Source organism: Micrasema longulum, unplaced genomic scaffold (genome assembly GCF_059751315.1).
Source record: "Micrasema longulum isolate JH-2025_06_02 unplaced genomic scaffold, ASM5975131v1 h1tg000597l, whole genome shotgun sequence".
Lineage (NCBI taxonomy): Eukaryota > Metazoa > Arthropoda > Insecta > Trichoptera > Brachycentridae > Micrasema > Micrasema longulum.
The window spans coordinates 1,625,631-1,638,713 of NW_028277793.1; the positions used below are offsets into that span (position 1 = coordinate 1,625,631).

Genomic DNA, 13,083 nt, shown 5'->3' on the forward strand with positions numbered 1-13,083 from the left:
TAAAGACGGCATTGAAGTAGGAGCTGAACAAGATCACAAAAAAATATTTTTTGAAGTGCTTCGAGGATTGGAAAAAACGTTGGCACAAGTGTATAATATTTGGTGGGGATTACTTTGAAGGGGACAAAATAGATATTCATGAATAAATAATTTTTGAAAAAACATAAAATTCGCAATACTTTTTAAACAGACTATGTATAAATACAAATCAATGTATAATACTTTTTGAAAATATTAATCCAATATGCCAATGGAATAAAAATATGTTGCAGAGTTTTCAATCACACTTTGTGAGTTCAGCTTGAGACCATATAAATTGCCATGTAGCTCGAATAAATTTTACTTACCTTTACTCTATAGATCAAAAAGGAAACTGCATTCTTACACATATTGAGTAATAATAACCCAGAAATCAATGGAATATGTATACTGAAGTTTAGCTTATTATTTATAGTTTTGATAAAGTTTGTAAATATAATGGCACAATAAATATGCCACAGTTAATAACATAAATCATTTATCGGTGATAAATATAAATAAATTCAATGACAAAATGTTATTTTGAACACAGTTTTTACTGATACCAATGATAAACAAATCAATTTTGTTTATGTGGTATAATAGCGACAAGCCTTAGTAAAATAAGAGCCAAGAGTTTATCTAAAGGATCTAATGAACCACGCTGTAGCCATTTAGGAATTGTAGTACGGGCATGACTAAAGCCAAGTTTTTGTAAAATATAATCAACTCCATATGGTTCGATGGATTTCCCAGCCCAAGACAGTAATCTGTAAAAATATTAATAAGCGAGTAAGTATATTTATTCAAGGGTAATCCACAAACCCCACCAATATGACACGAAATGTATTATTTTATCAAAATACATCATATTCTCTCCTCATACCAATCTGTGCAGCTTAATTATAATTTAAGCTAAGGGAAGGTGAGATTTTTAAAGTGTATTGAAATAAAACCATAGTGGTCAACTGAGAAGGTGATTCTTAACCTCACGTCCATATTCGGGTTGGGAGCAATATTCACATGGGTACCAGGTAAACAATATGATATCTCACAGATGACAATCTTTTTAGAGTATAAAATATTACAGTGTTTTTCAACTTTTCTGAATACACGACCCTCTTATGAGTAGAAAAATAGGTAGCGCCCCCCCCCCCTCAGATTCAACTTTTGCCTTACTTGGAGGGTCGCAGTCAAGAGCGATTCAAAAGTTAAATATAATTAAGGTCCAGGTAAGGGTGGAAGATGGCACCATTACTTTTAACTTTTGCCTTGCTTGTGCTTGCGACTCCTCTACCATGTCTTTGCGACCCACAGGTTGAAAAACACTTAAATATTATATAACAAGTTTCGTCACAATCGTTTCGTTCAATCTTGACGTCACAACTGTTTAGGCCAAACATGTTGTATTTTTTTAGTGACATATTTTTTTTTAAGTTCATTTTTTAATTTATGTATGAAAACATTTTTCCACAATATCCATATTGATTTTGAAAATACAATTAATTATTCTAAATCCATTTCATATATTTTTATCGGTATTCGCAGTATGTTATATTTCCCTATTGTCAGTCCCTTGGATGAATTTGCATAGTAAATTCTACTGTTAATTTGTAAAAACGTGTATTTCGTAAAGTTCTTAGCAGAAAACTTTTAATAAAATCTAATACAGTAAAACCTCATTTTTACGTTCCTAGATTTTACGTTTTCCCGCTTTTTACACTGAAATGTTCAGGACCCATTTTTCTTCATACATTCTCATACAAATATTCCCACCAATTAATGATTTTAACATTTTTTATAACCATGATGCCATAGAAAAAAAGCGATACCATATAAATAAAATTTTAAACATTAAGGGGAAAAATTATTTTATGTTATTTTATGCAAATTCAAAATGCTATTTTCGTTTTTTTTTTTATTTACACATAAAATAATTTTAGCATGCTGTTTTTAAATCAAATAATAAAACGGATTACATAATATTGTTTGAAAAAATATAAAAATATTTTTTAGTGAAATCATTGAAAATAGGTAAAAAAATATTGATTCCACTTATCACCATTAGTACAATTTTTCTAGAAGTATATGTACACTATAGTGTAGCAAATCAATTTTATTTTTATGCAATTCCTATTTTTTCCACACATTTTTCATTTCCCGACTTTAGCGTTTTTCCCAGTTTTACACTTTTTTTCTTGCTCCCTTGAAAAACGTAAAAAGGGGGTTTTACTGTAATTTAAATTTTTTGGTTGACAACTCCTTCAATTTCATGTTGATATTTTATTTCGACTAAAGAAAGCAGGGCGTGACACGTGTAGACATGTCCGAACCTGAAAAAGACTGTTATTTGGAACCTAAAAACTGTCGCTACATGTTGTCCCTTTGTTTTTTTTACAAAATTTTACCTACAAATGTGTCACAAAAAGAAGTTCGAATTATATATTTAAAACAAAATTACGTCAACCCATTAGTGTGACATCTATATCTTCTAAAAAGTATGTTAAACATGTGTCAACATAAAATGGTACTGCCCTATTTTAAACACCTATTTGTAGCTATATATTATGTATATGTGAGTTTTTTCTGTTACTCGGAATACTGTCGGTATTGTTATTTACCTGACTGTGGGTTCTAAGTGCCAGGTCTTGCAGTGATACACACGCCAATCTTTGTCATAAATATTGATCTTTATTGCGTTCTTGGCATTGGGAGTAGTATCGGAGGACTTGATCAAGTTAGGGGGAGAGAGAACATCATCGCCACTTTTACTGGTGGTGGCTTCAGCATTTTGAGAAAGGAGACTTCCGACATCTGGAGATTGTGACCGGCCAGCATTCGATGAGGATGATGTAGAGGCCTATTAAAAAAAAAAATGGATTGACCTCTAATTTAAATGTCTAGCAGATTGACTTATGTATCAGCTATGTATTATTATATTTACACACATTATACAACCATTTTGCTATGTAACAGGTTGCTGAGGTGATTTTAAATAATCACTTTTTCACATTTTATAATTCATTCATTTATGTGCTTCTAAAAAATATTACCGTTCTTTCTTTCTCCCTTAAATAAGATGATATCAAATCATGAAGGAAGAAAAATGCTTCAGCATCGACCGTCACAAATATATGATCTTCGAATTCCGTGATGAAGCTGCATTCGACAACTGTCTTTTCCTCTGAAAAAAGAAAACCAGAAGAATGATTAAATGTTAGAAGATTTTATTCACATTAATATTTGGAGTAGCATAGGTTAGTTGATTTTCCCTGCAATATATCATGACAATAAACCTAGGAATTTGAAATTATTGTTGGTAACAGTATATATGATGTTTATTAAACATTTATATTATTTGGTTGATCCTTATGAATGAACTCAGTGAAGCATAAATAAATACAAGAGAAATAAAACTTAGGAGCTTTATGGGTAAAACATAGGAAATTAGTGTACAGGTGTTTGCAGCAAACTAACCTGTAAATATGTACATAGCGTGAACATAAGATTAGATTTAAACATAGATTTAAACATGGCACCGGAAAAAATATAACATTTTGTTATACAGTGCCATTTTGATTTTACTTAAATACCCTTATTGTGATATAAACTTTGACTAGCTCGTATGTAATATGTATGTATACTTTTGTTTGAGTTTAAACCTTACCTGCATTATTGGGTATCCTAGCTTTTTGCAAGTGCTGAGTTTTGAGGTGAAGTTGTAGTGACGGTAAGGAGAAGATGACCTCCCTTGTGTGATGCGGATCTATCAGCTTGGTTGAAGTACTAGGAGCGGCTCTTTGGGGGCGCTCTCGGTCTGCTTGCCTATCTCTCTCTAACGATCCAGCATCTCTTTCCAGTGAAGGGAAACACTCGACAGCTGTGGACATATTTAAACCTTAGTTAATGGTAAAATAATTTATTTTGCAGGTTTCATAAAAGACCCGTCAATTTCAAATTTTTCAGGCTTTTGAAACATCATGAAAGAGAAACTTACGATCCAAAGTTTGCTCCCCATAAATAATTTCACAACTTTTATACGTCAAATAAAAATGCTTGTTGATTCTTTACAAGTTGTATATTGGAAGAGAGTCTAAGGGCGCATCAGTTATTATAATATAACTGAAATATTCTACTTGGCATACACCAATTACATTATTAAGTAAACTTGTAAATTCATCAAAATATAGCAATGAAATTCTTACCATCAATATCGCTATTGAAGAAAGCATAGTGGAACCATTCCCGAAGAGTTTTAAACTGCGGAGGGAATATCATATTTCTACTCATTCGGCACACTGTAGCCATTGATTCATGTTGAACTGTAGTACCACTGCTGGCTCCCAAACTTGCTGTCAGACTCTGAACAATGTGAACTTCCACTTCTCCTGTTTGACAGTATGGGTAAGAATGTATTTACAATAAATAATATAAATATATACTGTAATACATTTCTGTAAAACTACCATCATCATCAAACACTGATGAGCTACACCTGATGAGCACTGCATTGAAAAAAGTTAGTGCAGTGTATCTCGATCAGCCGTTTCAGGTGCAACTCCAGGGATAATAAAATATTGCAGAGTAAAACCACCATATAGACAAATATTTCATGTCGACCTTCCCAGGAATCGAACCCGGTAGTTCAAGCACGGTAAATGAATGCACCAACTACTAGACTACAATGCGAAAAACATTCGCCCAAGATTCTGGTTTTATTTCACACACAGAACTGTATTCTTTATCTGCCCGGAGACAGATAGACAGATATACACTAAATGTACAAGGCATGCAGTTTGCGGTAATTATTTATGCTAAAGAGTGAACTGTAAGTAAATTTCAATATGTATATCATTTTGAAAAAAAACAGTTAATGGTTTGTGTGAAAATTGTTTATCCATATTATAAATCATAAAAGCTGTTTGTTGCTGACTGATGAGATTTACTAAAACATTCCATTACCTTATTTGCACTTCTACAATAAAAGTGATCATTTTCAGTTTGAATTTCACTTACCACCAACATGATACACAAATATGTATGCACATAATATGTTACTCAATAATTATTATAATGTTTACCTAGATTCAAATATAAGGTATAAATATGTTTGAATACAATTACCATTGTCTGCAGGTATTTGTTGTGCTTCAGTGGCAAAACTTATAAAAGTATCTTTCAAGCTGAACAAAGCCCAAGATTTAGATTTGAAATTGATACCGTGAAAACAACCGAGTGATATATGAGCACCTTGCAATTCCATTGTCCCTCCTAGGACGGTCCCTGCAAAATACAAATGTAATGAGGAAGTTCAGTGGTTTTTTTTATTTGTTAATAGACTATTAAACAAATCCAAAAATTTTTTTTTAAAATTTTTATGTATCGTATTATCAGCGCGACGATTTTTTAAAGTTTTTAAAGTTTCGTTTTTCTGAAATAACTCCGCGTGTGACGTCAGAGGTTCTTTTCCGTTTATTTTCGATCAGTTCTGCCCATTAGACCAATGCGGTAATTACAGCAAGCAAACTGGAAATCTTCCATGACTCTCTTATCATTGGTTGATTGATATGAACCAGCGACGTCGTTCAAAGTAATCAGTTTTTATCAAAACATTTTTTTGCTTCAATTTTTAGCGCGCGTAAGAAAATATTTATTGTATCCAATTTCCCATAGGGCTGAAGTTCCTCATTATGTATTACCATTAGTAGTTACACATTGAATAAACAACTGATTTTAGAAAATAAGAAATAGTTTTTAAAAATATATATATTGAGCGTATGGCGCAAGCCTCATTGTCCTATATAATGAACAACCCCAGAGTAACAATAATAGTGTTTCTAAGATGTATTTGCTTATATAAATTAAAAATATTGTATTCCAGTTTTGAATAATAATAAAAAAAGTTACCATTCGTAGGGAGTGGTGAGGGTAATGTAGAGAGTTGGAGTCCTGAAATTAAACTTAGGACTTTTTGCCAGTGTCTATGTTGTCGACCTTCGTGTATTTCTCCTACAAGGAATATTACAAAATATGTCAATTATTTGCTGTTAACATATTTGGTACCAACGTTCAAATTTGGGATACATCACAATTACATTACAATGCAAAAATATTGTTTTTCATCCTCATTTTGCGACAGTTGTAGCTATTTTTTGTTGTCAGTTGCCATTTGACATGCAAAAGAAGTTGGTTTGTTGCATCTTTCTCAGATCGATAAATTGTGAAGATATAATATTTTCTTTACAAACCGTGAGTATTACTATTTTCTTATAAAATCTCAAGATGACATGCCTATTTAATAAAACTACAATAAAAAATATAGATTTTTTACTTCTATTCTGAAATGAGAACATTGGGACAGTCACAAAAAAATAAAATCTTCAAACATCAAGATAACCCTACATTGAAATAATAGTGTTTTTATGAAAACTATTGATATTTTGTGCTCGATTCGTATGTCAATGTGAGAAGACGTAGAAAATAGCAAGGGAAAAATATGGTGTTTTAAAGTTGGGACTTAATTTTTTATTTATTTAACTTTTTGTACATAATGCTATTACACTTAATGGGTTAAATGTACCTACACAATACCAGAGTTTATGAAAAAAATATCAGTATTATTTATATTTATTTTTGTAAATAAGATGTTTCAATTTCAGTGTCTTACATAATAAAAAAAACAGAATAATATATAAGTTCAGAGGTACCTTCTTTCCTTTGTTTCTCAGGTTTAGGAGGAGCCATGTTGGGGTTAGCACTGTAAGATGTGTATAGGTTGCTGAACACACGTTTGCTACTTTTGAATTGTTGATTGAAAAATTCTTCCAGTTTTAACTGCATTTTAAATAAATCTGGTGTAGTGCTGCGGCTTATCAAGAGTTGCAATTGTTGCCAGTTTAAAGTCCCATGAACAAGGATTATTGCCGGTCTGGAAGAAAGAAAAAACAATAATAAATTCATATTTATATAAATTAATCTGAATTCAGCTCAAATATTTGTAAAATAAATCTAGTTTTCATAGCCATTTTCCCATAAACTATTGATCAAAAATAGTACCCCCCTTCAAACATTATCAGTGTAAATCTGTAACCTAAAAATTGATGGCCCGTTATTCTAACTGTCATTAGTCAGTCCTAAAAGATAATGATAGCTTCTTCATTGAAAATAAATTCAAGTTTTAAAAAATCATTAATTAGGGTAGGTACTTTGGACACACTGTCATAAGGCATACGAAGAGGCCATGGCTACCAATCAAGGCAAAAGTTAAGAGAGGAGAAGAAGAAGAAAGTTAACATAAAATCATATACATATTATGTTCTCAGTTTAAATAATAATTCAAGATTTATTTTTTGCATTTAAAAAATAACTATCTGAATAGGACTATAAAGAAGTGCAAATTAATATACGAGGGTTGTGTAAAAAATAAGGTTCCTAACGCTGTAAACTCGCCGCGCGAAATGCTAGACGAAATCCGGCAACACCGCTGTGTGTGCTGGTTCCCCACTCTAGATCCCGCCTTAGTAAAACTCGCTGCGACGTTCAGTGCCGGCCTGAAAGCTATCCGCGATGGAACCCCTGATCGCCGTCAGCGCCAGGGGCAAAGTTCGTGCAGTAATCCGATTTTTGCACGCTAAAAAGTTACTACCGGTTGATATTCATAGGCAGTTGTGTGAAGTTTATGAGGACGCTTGTATCAGCGTTTAACACGTCCACAAATGGTGTAGGGAGTTCTCCGATGGGCGCACAGACATCCACAATGAGCAAAGAAGCAGAAGGCCATCGATCTCGGAGGAAGTTGTGTCGAAGATTGAGCTAATTCTGTTTCGGGAACTGGCTACCCGGGTTCCTGAGGTTTGTGAAAAAACAATCCACACGATTTTGACTGAAAGGTTATGTTATCACAAGGTGTGTGCAGTGGGTATCGCAGTGGGTCCCGCACATGCTTTCAGAAACAGACAAAGTCAGACGCGTCACTTGTGCCCAGGAGTTTCTTCGAGAATGCGCCGAGAATACCGAAGATTTCTTAGACTCCATTGTTACCGGGGATGATGCGTGGTGTCACTACGTCACCCCGGAAACAAAACAACTATCGCGACAATGGCGCCATACCGGATCGCCTAAACCGAAGAAGTTCAAGCAAACGCTATCCGCACGGAAAGTGATGGTTCCTTTTTTTTGGGACCGTAAGGGAGTCCTGCTTGTTGAGTTTATGACTCGAGGGACCACAATAAATTCGGAAAATTATTGCGAGACCTTGAAAAAACTCAGAAGAGCCATCCAAAATCGCCGGAGAGGAAGACTGACGAAAGGTGTTAGACTGCACCACGACAATGCGCGCCCGCACGTCTCTCGCCAAACCAAGGATTTATTCGAAAATTTCCACTGGGATCTCGTTTAACAGGCTCCCTACAGCCCTGATCTTGCACCGAGTGACTTCCACTTGTTTCCAAAATTAAAGCAACACTCGGGTGTATAACGATTCGAGACTGATGAAAGAGTGCAGGAAGCGGTCACCAAATTCCTCCACGAACTGGTGGCGGACTTCTTTGAAGCTGGATTCCAAAAGTGGATTAGTCTTCAACAAAAATGCGTTGAAAAATCTGGTGATTATGTTGAAAAATAGTTAAGAAATTAAGCTTTCCAATGATGTATTTTTCAGTTCCAATAAAAAATGCATTAAACCTGAAAATTTTGAGAACCTTATTTTTTACACAACCTTCGTTATTGCAGCCCAGAATAATAATAATATCTGTAGAAAACTTAACTGTTGCCGACGTAACGCCGCATTGCGAAAACCTAGCGGCCCTTACTGGGACCTTAATATCTACATAACTCCCGGTTATTCTGCGGCGACACCTGCACCTACAGTATACAGTTCCTTGTGATGGGCGTGACCGCTAGGAGGGAGAAAGTGACCCGCTGGGTCTGTTACACTTAACACTATTAGATCTAAATTCAGATTAATTTGTAAAAGTTATGTATGTTGCGTTTGTACCGATTAGTGGCAATATGATGGGGATGCGTCTGCATTATGTGGGCCATCCACTCGTCCTTTAGGGCAACACTGAGACTGCTAACTCTCGCCATGAGCATGGATGTTCCCATGTAATCTAACCTTAACTCCAGAGCGTTGAGACTTAGCCCACAATGATGACTCGGGTTAGAGCCAGGTTCTTCAATTATATGTACTAAAATAAGATAATCAATAAATTACTTAAAAGCATGACATAATTATGAACACGACAAATAATATATACCTACAATTTATTAATTTAACAAAACATTTTCAAAAACTCAATATGATGGTTACAGAAGAAAAAAAAAGTTAGAAGTAAAGAAATAGTTATAAAAATCTTAATAAATACTTAATACACGCAATGCAGTGCGAATTCATCGTCATTTCCCTATTCACACTCAGTGGTGCACATGGCGCTGTATTGGTGTTGAAAGGTTCGGGTGATCAGTCTTACGCCTCAGGTGTCAGTCAGGGAATGAAATAATGCAGTGAGGAACCACCTTAAAAATATATATTTCATGTCCACCTTTCCAGGAATTGAGCCCAGGATCTTAAACATGGTGGGCGAACGCACCGACCACTACACTACGAGGCGGACTGCCGATTAGTTGTCATAAAAAAAATATGGAACTCTCTCCCTTTTATTGAATGTTCCTGTCCCAGCATAATAAGCCACAAGAAATTATAAAAATTTGAGAACTAAATAAGATGAAATAGAAAAATATAAATGTAGGGAAAATTAAAGCTTAAGTCATTACTTACAAACAAGATATATAATAAAAAAATATGTAATAATAATTGTATAAAACATTAAAATCTACCCATTATAATGTAGTTGCATTTTGGAGCTTCAATTATTTGAAACCAATATTTTGCCTTCCAAGTCTGATATGTAAAAAAAAATGCTTACCAAAAGTATCTATAGTAGAAAGAGATATTATTCCTCCAACAATGCCACCTTTGGCATCAAGGGCACTGCTACCGAGACCTACGCCAACACACATGTTGCGATGTCCTGTGCTCCCAATATTCAGGCGACCCATTGAGTGGAAATCTCGACTTAACCATCTGTAACATAATCATACCATAATATTATGTCGAGTATAATTGGTAAGAAAATAAACATGCCATACATTATTTAAACAGAAATAGAAAACTGTTTTGTGAAGGGAATAGTACTATCTGGTGATCTGGCAATATGCACTATCTAAAATAATTATATTTTGCGGAAGTGAATTCATGAGTTTAAATTTAAACATTGTAACCAATTGTTACTTTCTGATATTGTTAGGTATTAATTAATTTTTTTAATTGTGAGAACGCTTCGTACAATGGGGCAGCGTATATTATAGCTTTAGAACTGTTGCATTGCAGTTAAGAAACACACTAAAAAATAGGACATAATATTATCAGATCGCCAATGATATGGAAATCTAAGCATTATAGGGCTTATGACCTATAAATGCATAGACTTTCATATTTCCTTCTCAAAGAAGTTCTCCATCTCGGTTGAAATATCAATCAATCTCGATAAACTCCATAATGGGTTAAACCCAGAGTGGGTAGTGTCATGGACTCTGGATCGAAATGTCCGCGGTTCAAACATTATCAAATACCAAATTTTAATACTTGGGTAAATTGTAAGATTGCAAATATTTATTTTTCAAATCATACATTTTATTTAATATTCTGTACTTACGTTACATTTCCCATAACATTGCCCATATTCATATGGACATTGAGTTTGGTAAAATTGAAGGCAAACAGTACAAGAGTTTCCCAGGCAGCTGCCGGAGTATCAGTGGAGCTGGACTGTGCTGTTTCTATGCTACTACCGCGCCCATTATCTGCACAATAATATTTTAACAATATTATTTTAATGCTATTAAAACTAAATACGTAATTTTCCACCTTCCTGTCATTTAAATAAACATAAATATTTGACAATTAATTACCTTTTAATTTAGAATGAATCATACTAATTTTAGATCTGTCTCGGTGTGATGTTACAGGAGAAACGGCAGATTTGTCTTGGGCACTAAAAAATTAATAACATTGTATGGAAATATTTTGGTTTTGTTAAAGCGCAGTTAAAAAGAGTTTCTTTTTTAATTATAGTTTTTACTGGAATTTAATAATAAGTTAGATTGAAATATTTCATTATCATTTGAATATTTTACAATATCGAGTTCATTTTTTTAATGAAGTACTACAATTAACTGGCATATTGTTCAATAGTCTTGATAAGTAAAATGTTGGCTTAACTGAACCATATTAAAGTTGGCGTGGAGACTATTGCCTAATTTATATATAATTATTCTTCAATTAATCCTTTAGTTTTTAAAAGTAACTATTTTCAATTAAATTTATTAAAATTACTTCGTGTCAGCTTCTGATGGTGCACTCAAACTCACATCTCCCAAAAATAATCTCCGAACAATGGTGCGTCGATACCAAGCTTTGGGGAAAGCTAAAATCTCAGTTAGCCTCCGCATATCATACTTGAAGGACGCCGAACCGATATCAATGATGGCTGAAATAATTCAACAGATTAATAATGAACGTAAACAAAAAATAATGATATTTAATAAAACGTTCCGTTTGGTTCTCTTACTTGAGAATCTTACAACAGCAGTGGACTGATCCGGATCTGCATGGAAATCTAGTTTTCTAGAGCGTGAAAGGTGGAACTTTACAAACTCAACATTTATACTCAATGAATCTTTCCTTTCACTATCTGATAAGGGAGACCACTGAGCTTCTTTGATTCCTGGCTTTTTTCCTCCGTACGGGTGAAAAATATAAACAGAGAAATCGGCCAAGCATCCCGTCACACTCAGACCCCCGACTGCAACTCCCGGATGATTCATTTCACTAAAAGAAAATAGTATTTATAAATATATAAAAAGGTATATACTGAGTTTTCAACCAGTAAACAAAGTATTCTTGTGGAATATTACTTAATACATTTAACAAAATATTGAGATATTGCAAATGTTATTGTAAGCCGTTGCCTGATTATTTCAACACCAACGAAAATTATTAACTATATAAAACAATGCACATGCATGCAAGATACTTACTCTTCTTGTGCTCTTTTAGAACTGAATACAATGCCAAGAGATGGAAGTTGTAGCATGCATTCTACCCTAGATACGGGTAAACAGGAGAACCTAAAGGTAGATGGCTGCATATGGAAGTACACAATAACATCCACGGGGAATGATGCGTAAACATACTGTCCATAGGAAGCACCCACACCGGTATCCTCATCTGCTTCAAACATGGCGTTTACTGAATCTGTTAAAACACACCATATTTGGTTTTCATGAATGCTTTTTCTTAAAATTACATTGACTAGGTGAAAATAAAAGTACAGCTCAATTAACAGAAAACACAAAATTACCTCCAGCAGAAGATAGAGACGCTTTTGTAGGAATGGGCTCTAAAGTTTGTTCCAAAAATTCTAGAATGTGGGGACTTATGATGGTTTCTTCAGGAATACTTTGCAGGGTCACCCAAGCGAATAAAGAAGCTTTTTTAATCCCACCCTTCCTCGTGGGTGCTTGAATTAGTTTTGGTGCATCTTGTGGAGAAGTGGCATCGCCTTGGACGGTTTTAGATTCATAGTGCACCTAGAATAGAGTGATTTTATATTTTTTCAAATATAAAAATGTATGTAACTACTATTTTAAGATTAAAAGAATCTTGAAATAAAAAAACATTGCCAACTCCTTTACAGTCTATGTGTATCCGATATTGCCAAACTATGAGTAAAATAAATATCAAATCTTAAGTTACCTTAACATCCAGTCCAGGGACATGAAAGATGGTGAGGTCAATAAGGTGATACTGGTTCCTGGTAAGGTGCGGCTGGGAGTGGTGCTGGGAGTACCCAGCCTTGGGGCGGCGGGATGTGGAGGGGCTGGAGGGGGTGCCCCCGCCTCCTGCCCCCGCGCCCACCACACCCCCCGCCGCCAGCTCTGCGAGGCCGCCAGATGCAGACCTCTCCTTGCGTATCCGAGGAGCGTTTCTGAAATATAAGGTGA

General features: G+C 34.5%; 1 protein-coding gene across 3 annotated transcripts in view; it reads right to left on the reverse strand.

The window, feature by feature from the left end:
• Positions 1–268: 268 nt before the first annotated feature.
• Positions 269–13,083, reverse strand: part of tweek (transmembrane protein KIAA1109 homolog tweek) — a 49,139-nt gene continuing 36,324 nt past the window's right edge. For all 3 annotated transcript variants that reach the window (XM_088228628.1, XM_088228627.1, XM_088228626.1), the window contains 17 exons: positions 12,836–13,067; positions 12,441–12,669; positions 12,118–12,334; positions 11,649–11,908; positions 11,414–11,567; positions 10,990–11,072; positions 10,734–10,881; positions 9,945–10,102; positions 9,014–9,206; positions 6,726–6,946; positions 5,926–6,027; positions 5,143–5,301; positions 4,224–4,406; positions 3,686–3,898; positions 3,072–3,202; positions 2,640–2,878; positions 269–788 (listed from right to left, as the gene is read on the reverse strand). In XM_088228628.1, coding sequence (XP_088084754.1) covers positions 599–788; positions 2,640–2,878; positions 3,072–3,202; positions 3,686–3,898; positions 4,224–4,406; positions 5,143–5,301; positions 5,926–6,027; positions 6,726–6,946; positions 9,014–9,206; positions 9,945–10,102; positions 10,734–10,881; positions 10,990–11,072; positions 11,414–11,567; positions 11,649–11,908; positions 12,118–12,334; positions 12,441–12,669; positions 12,836–13,067 — 3,112 coding nt within the window. In that variant the 3' untranslated portion in view covers positions 269–598. The remainder of the gene's footprint in view (positions 789–2,639; positions 2,879–3,071; positions 3,203–3,685; positions 3,899–4,223; positions 4,407–5,142; positions 5,302–5,925; positions 6,028–6,725; positions 6,947–9,013; positions 9,207–9,944; positions 10,103–10,733; positions 10,882–10,989; positions 11,073–11,413; positions 11,568–11,648; positions 11,909–12,117; positions 12,335–12,440; positions 12,670–12,835; positions 13,068–13,083) is intronic.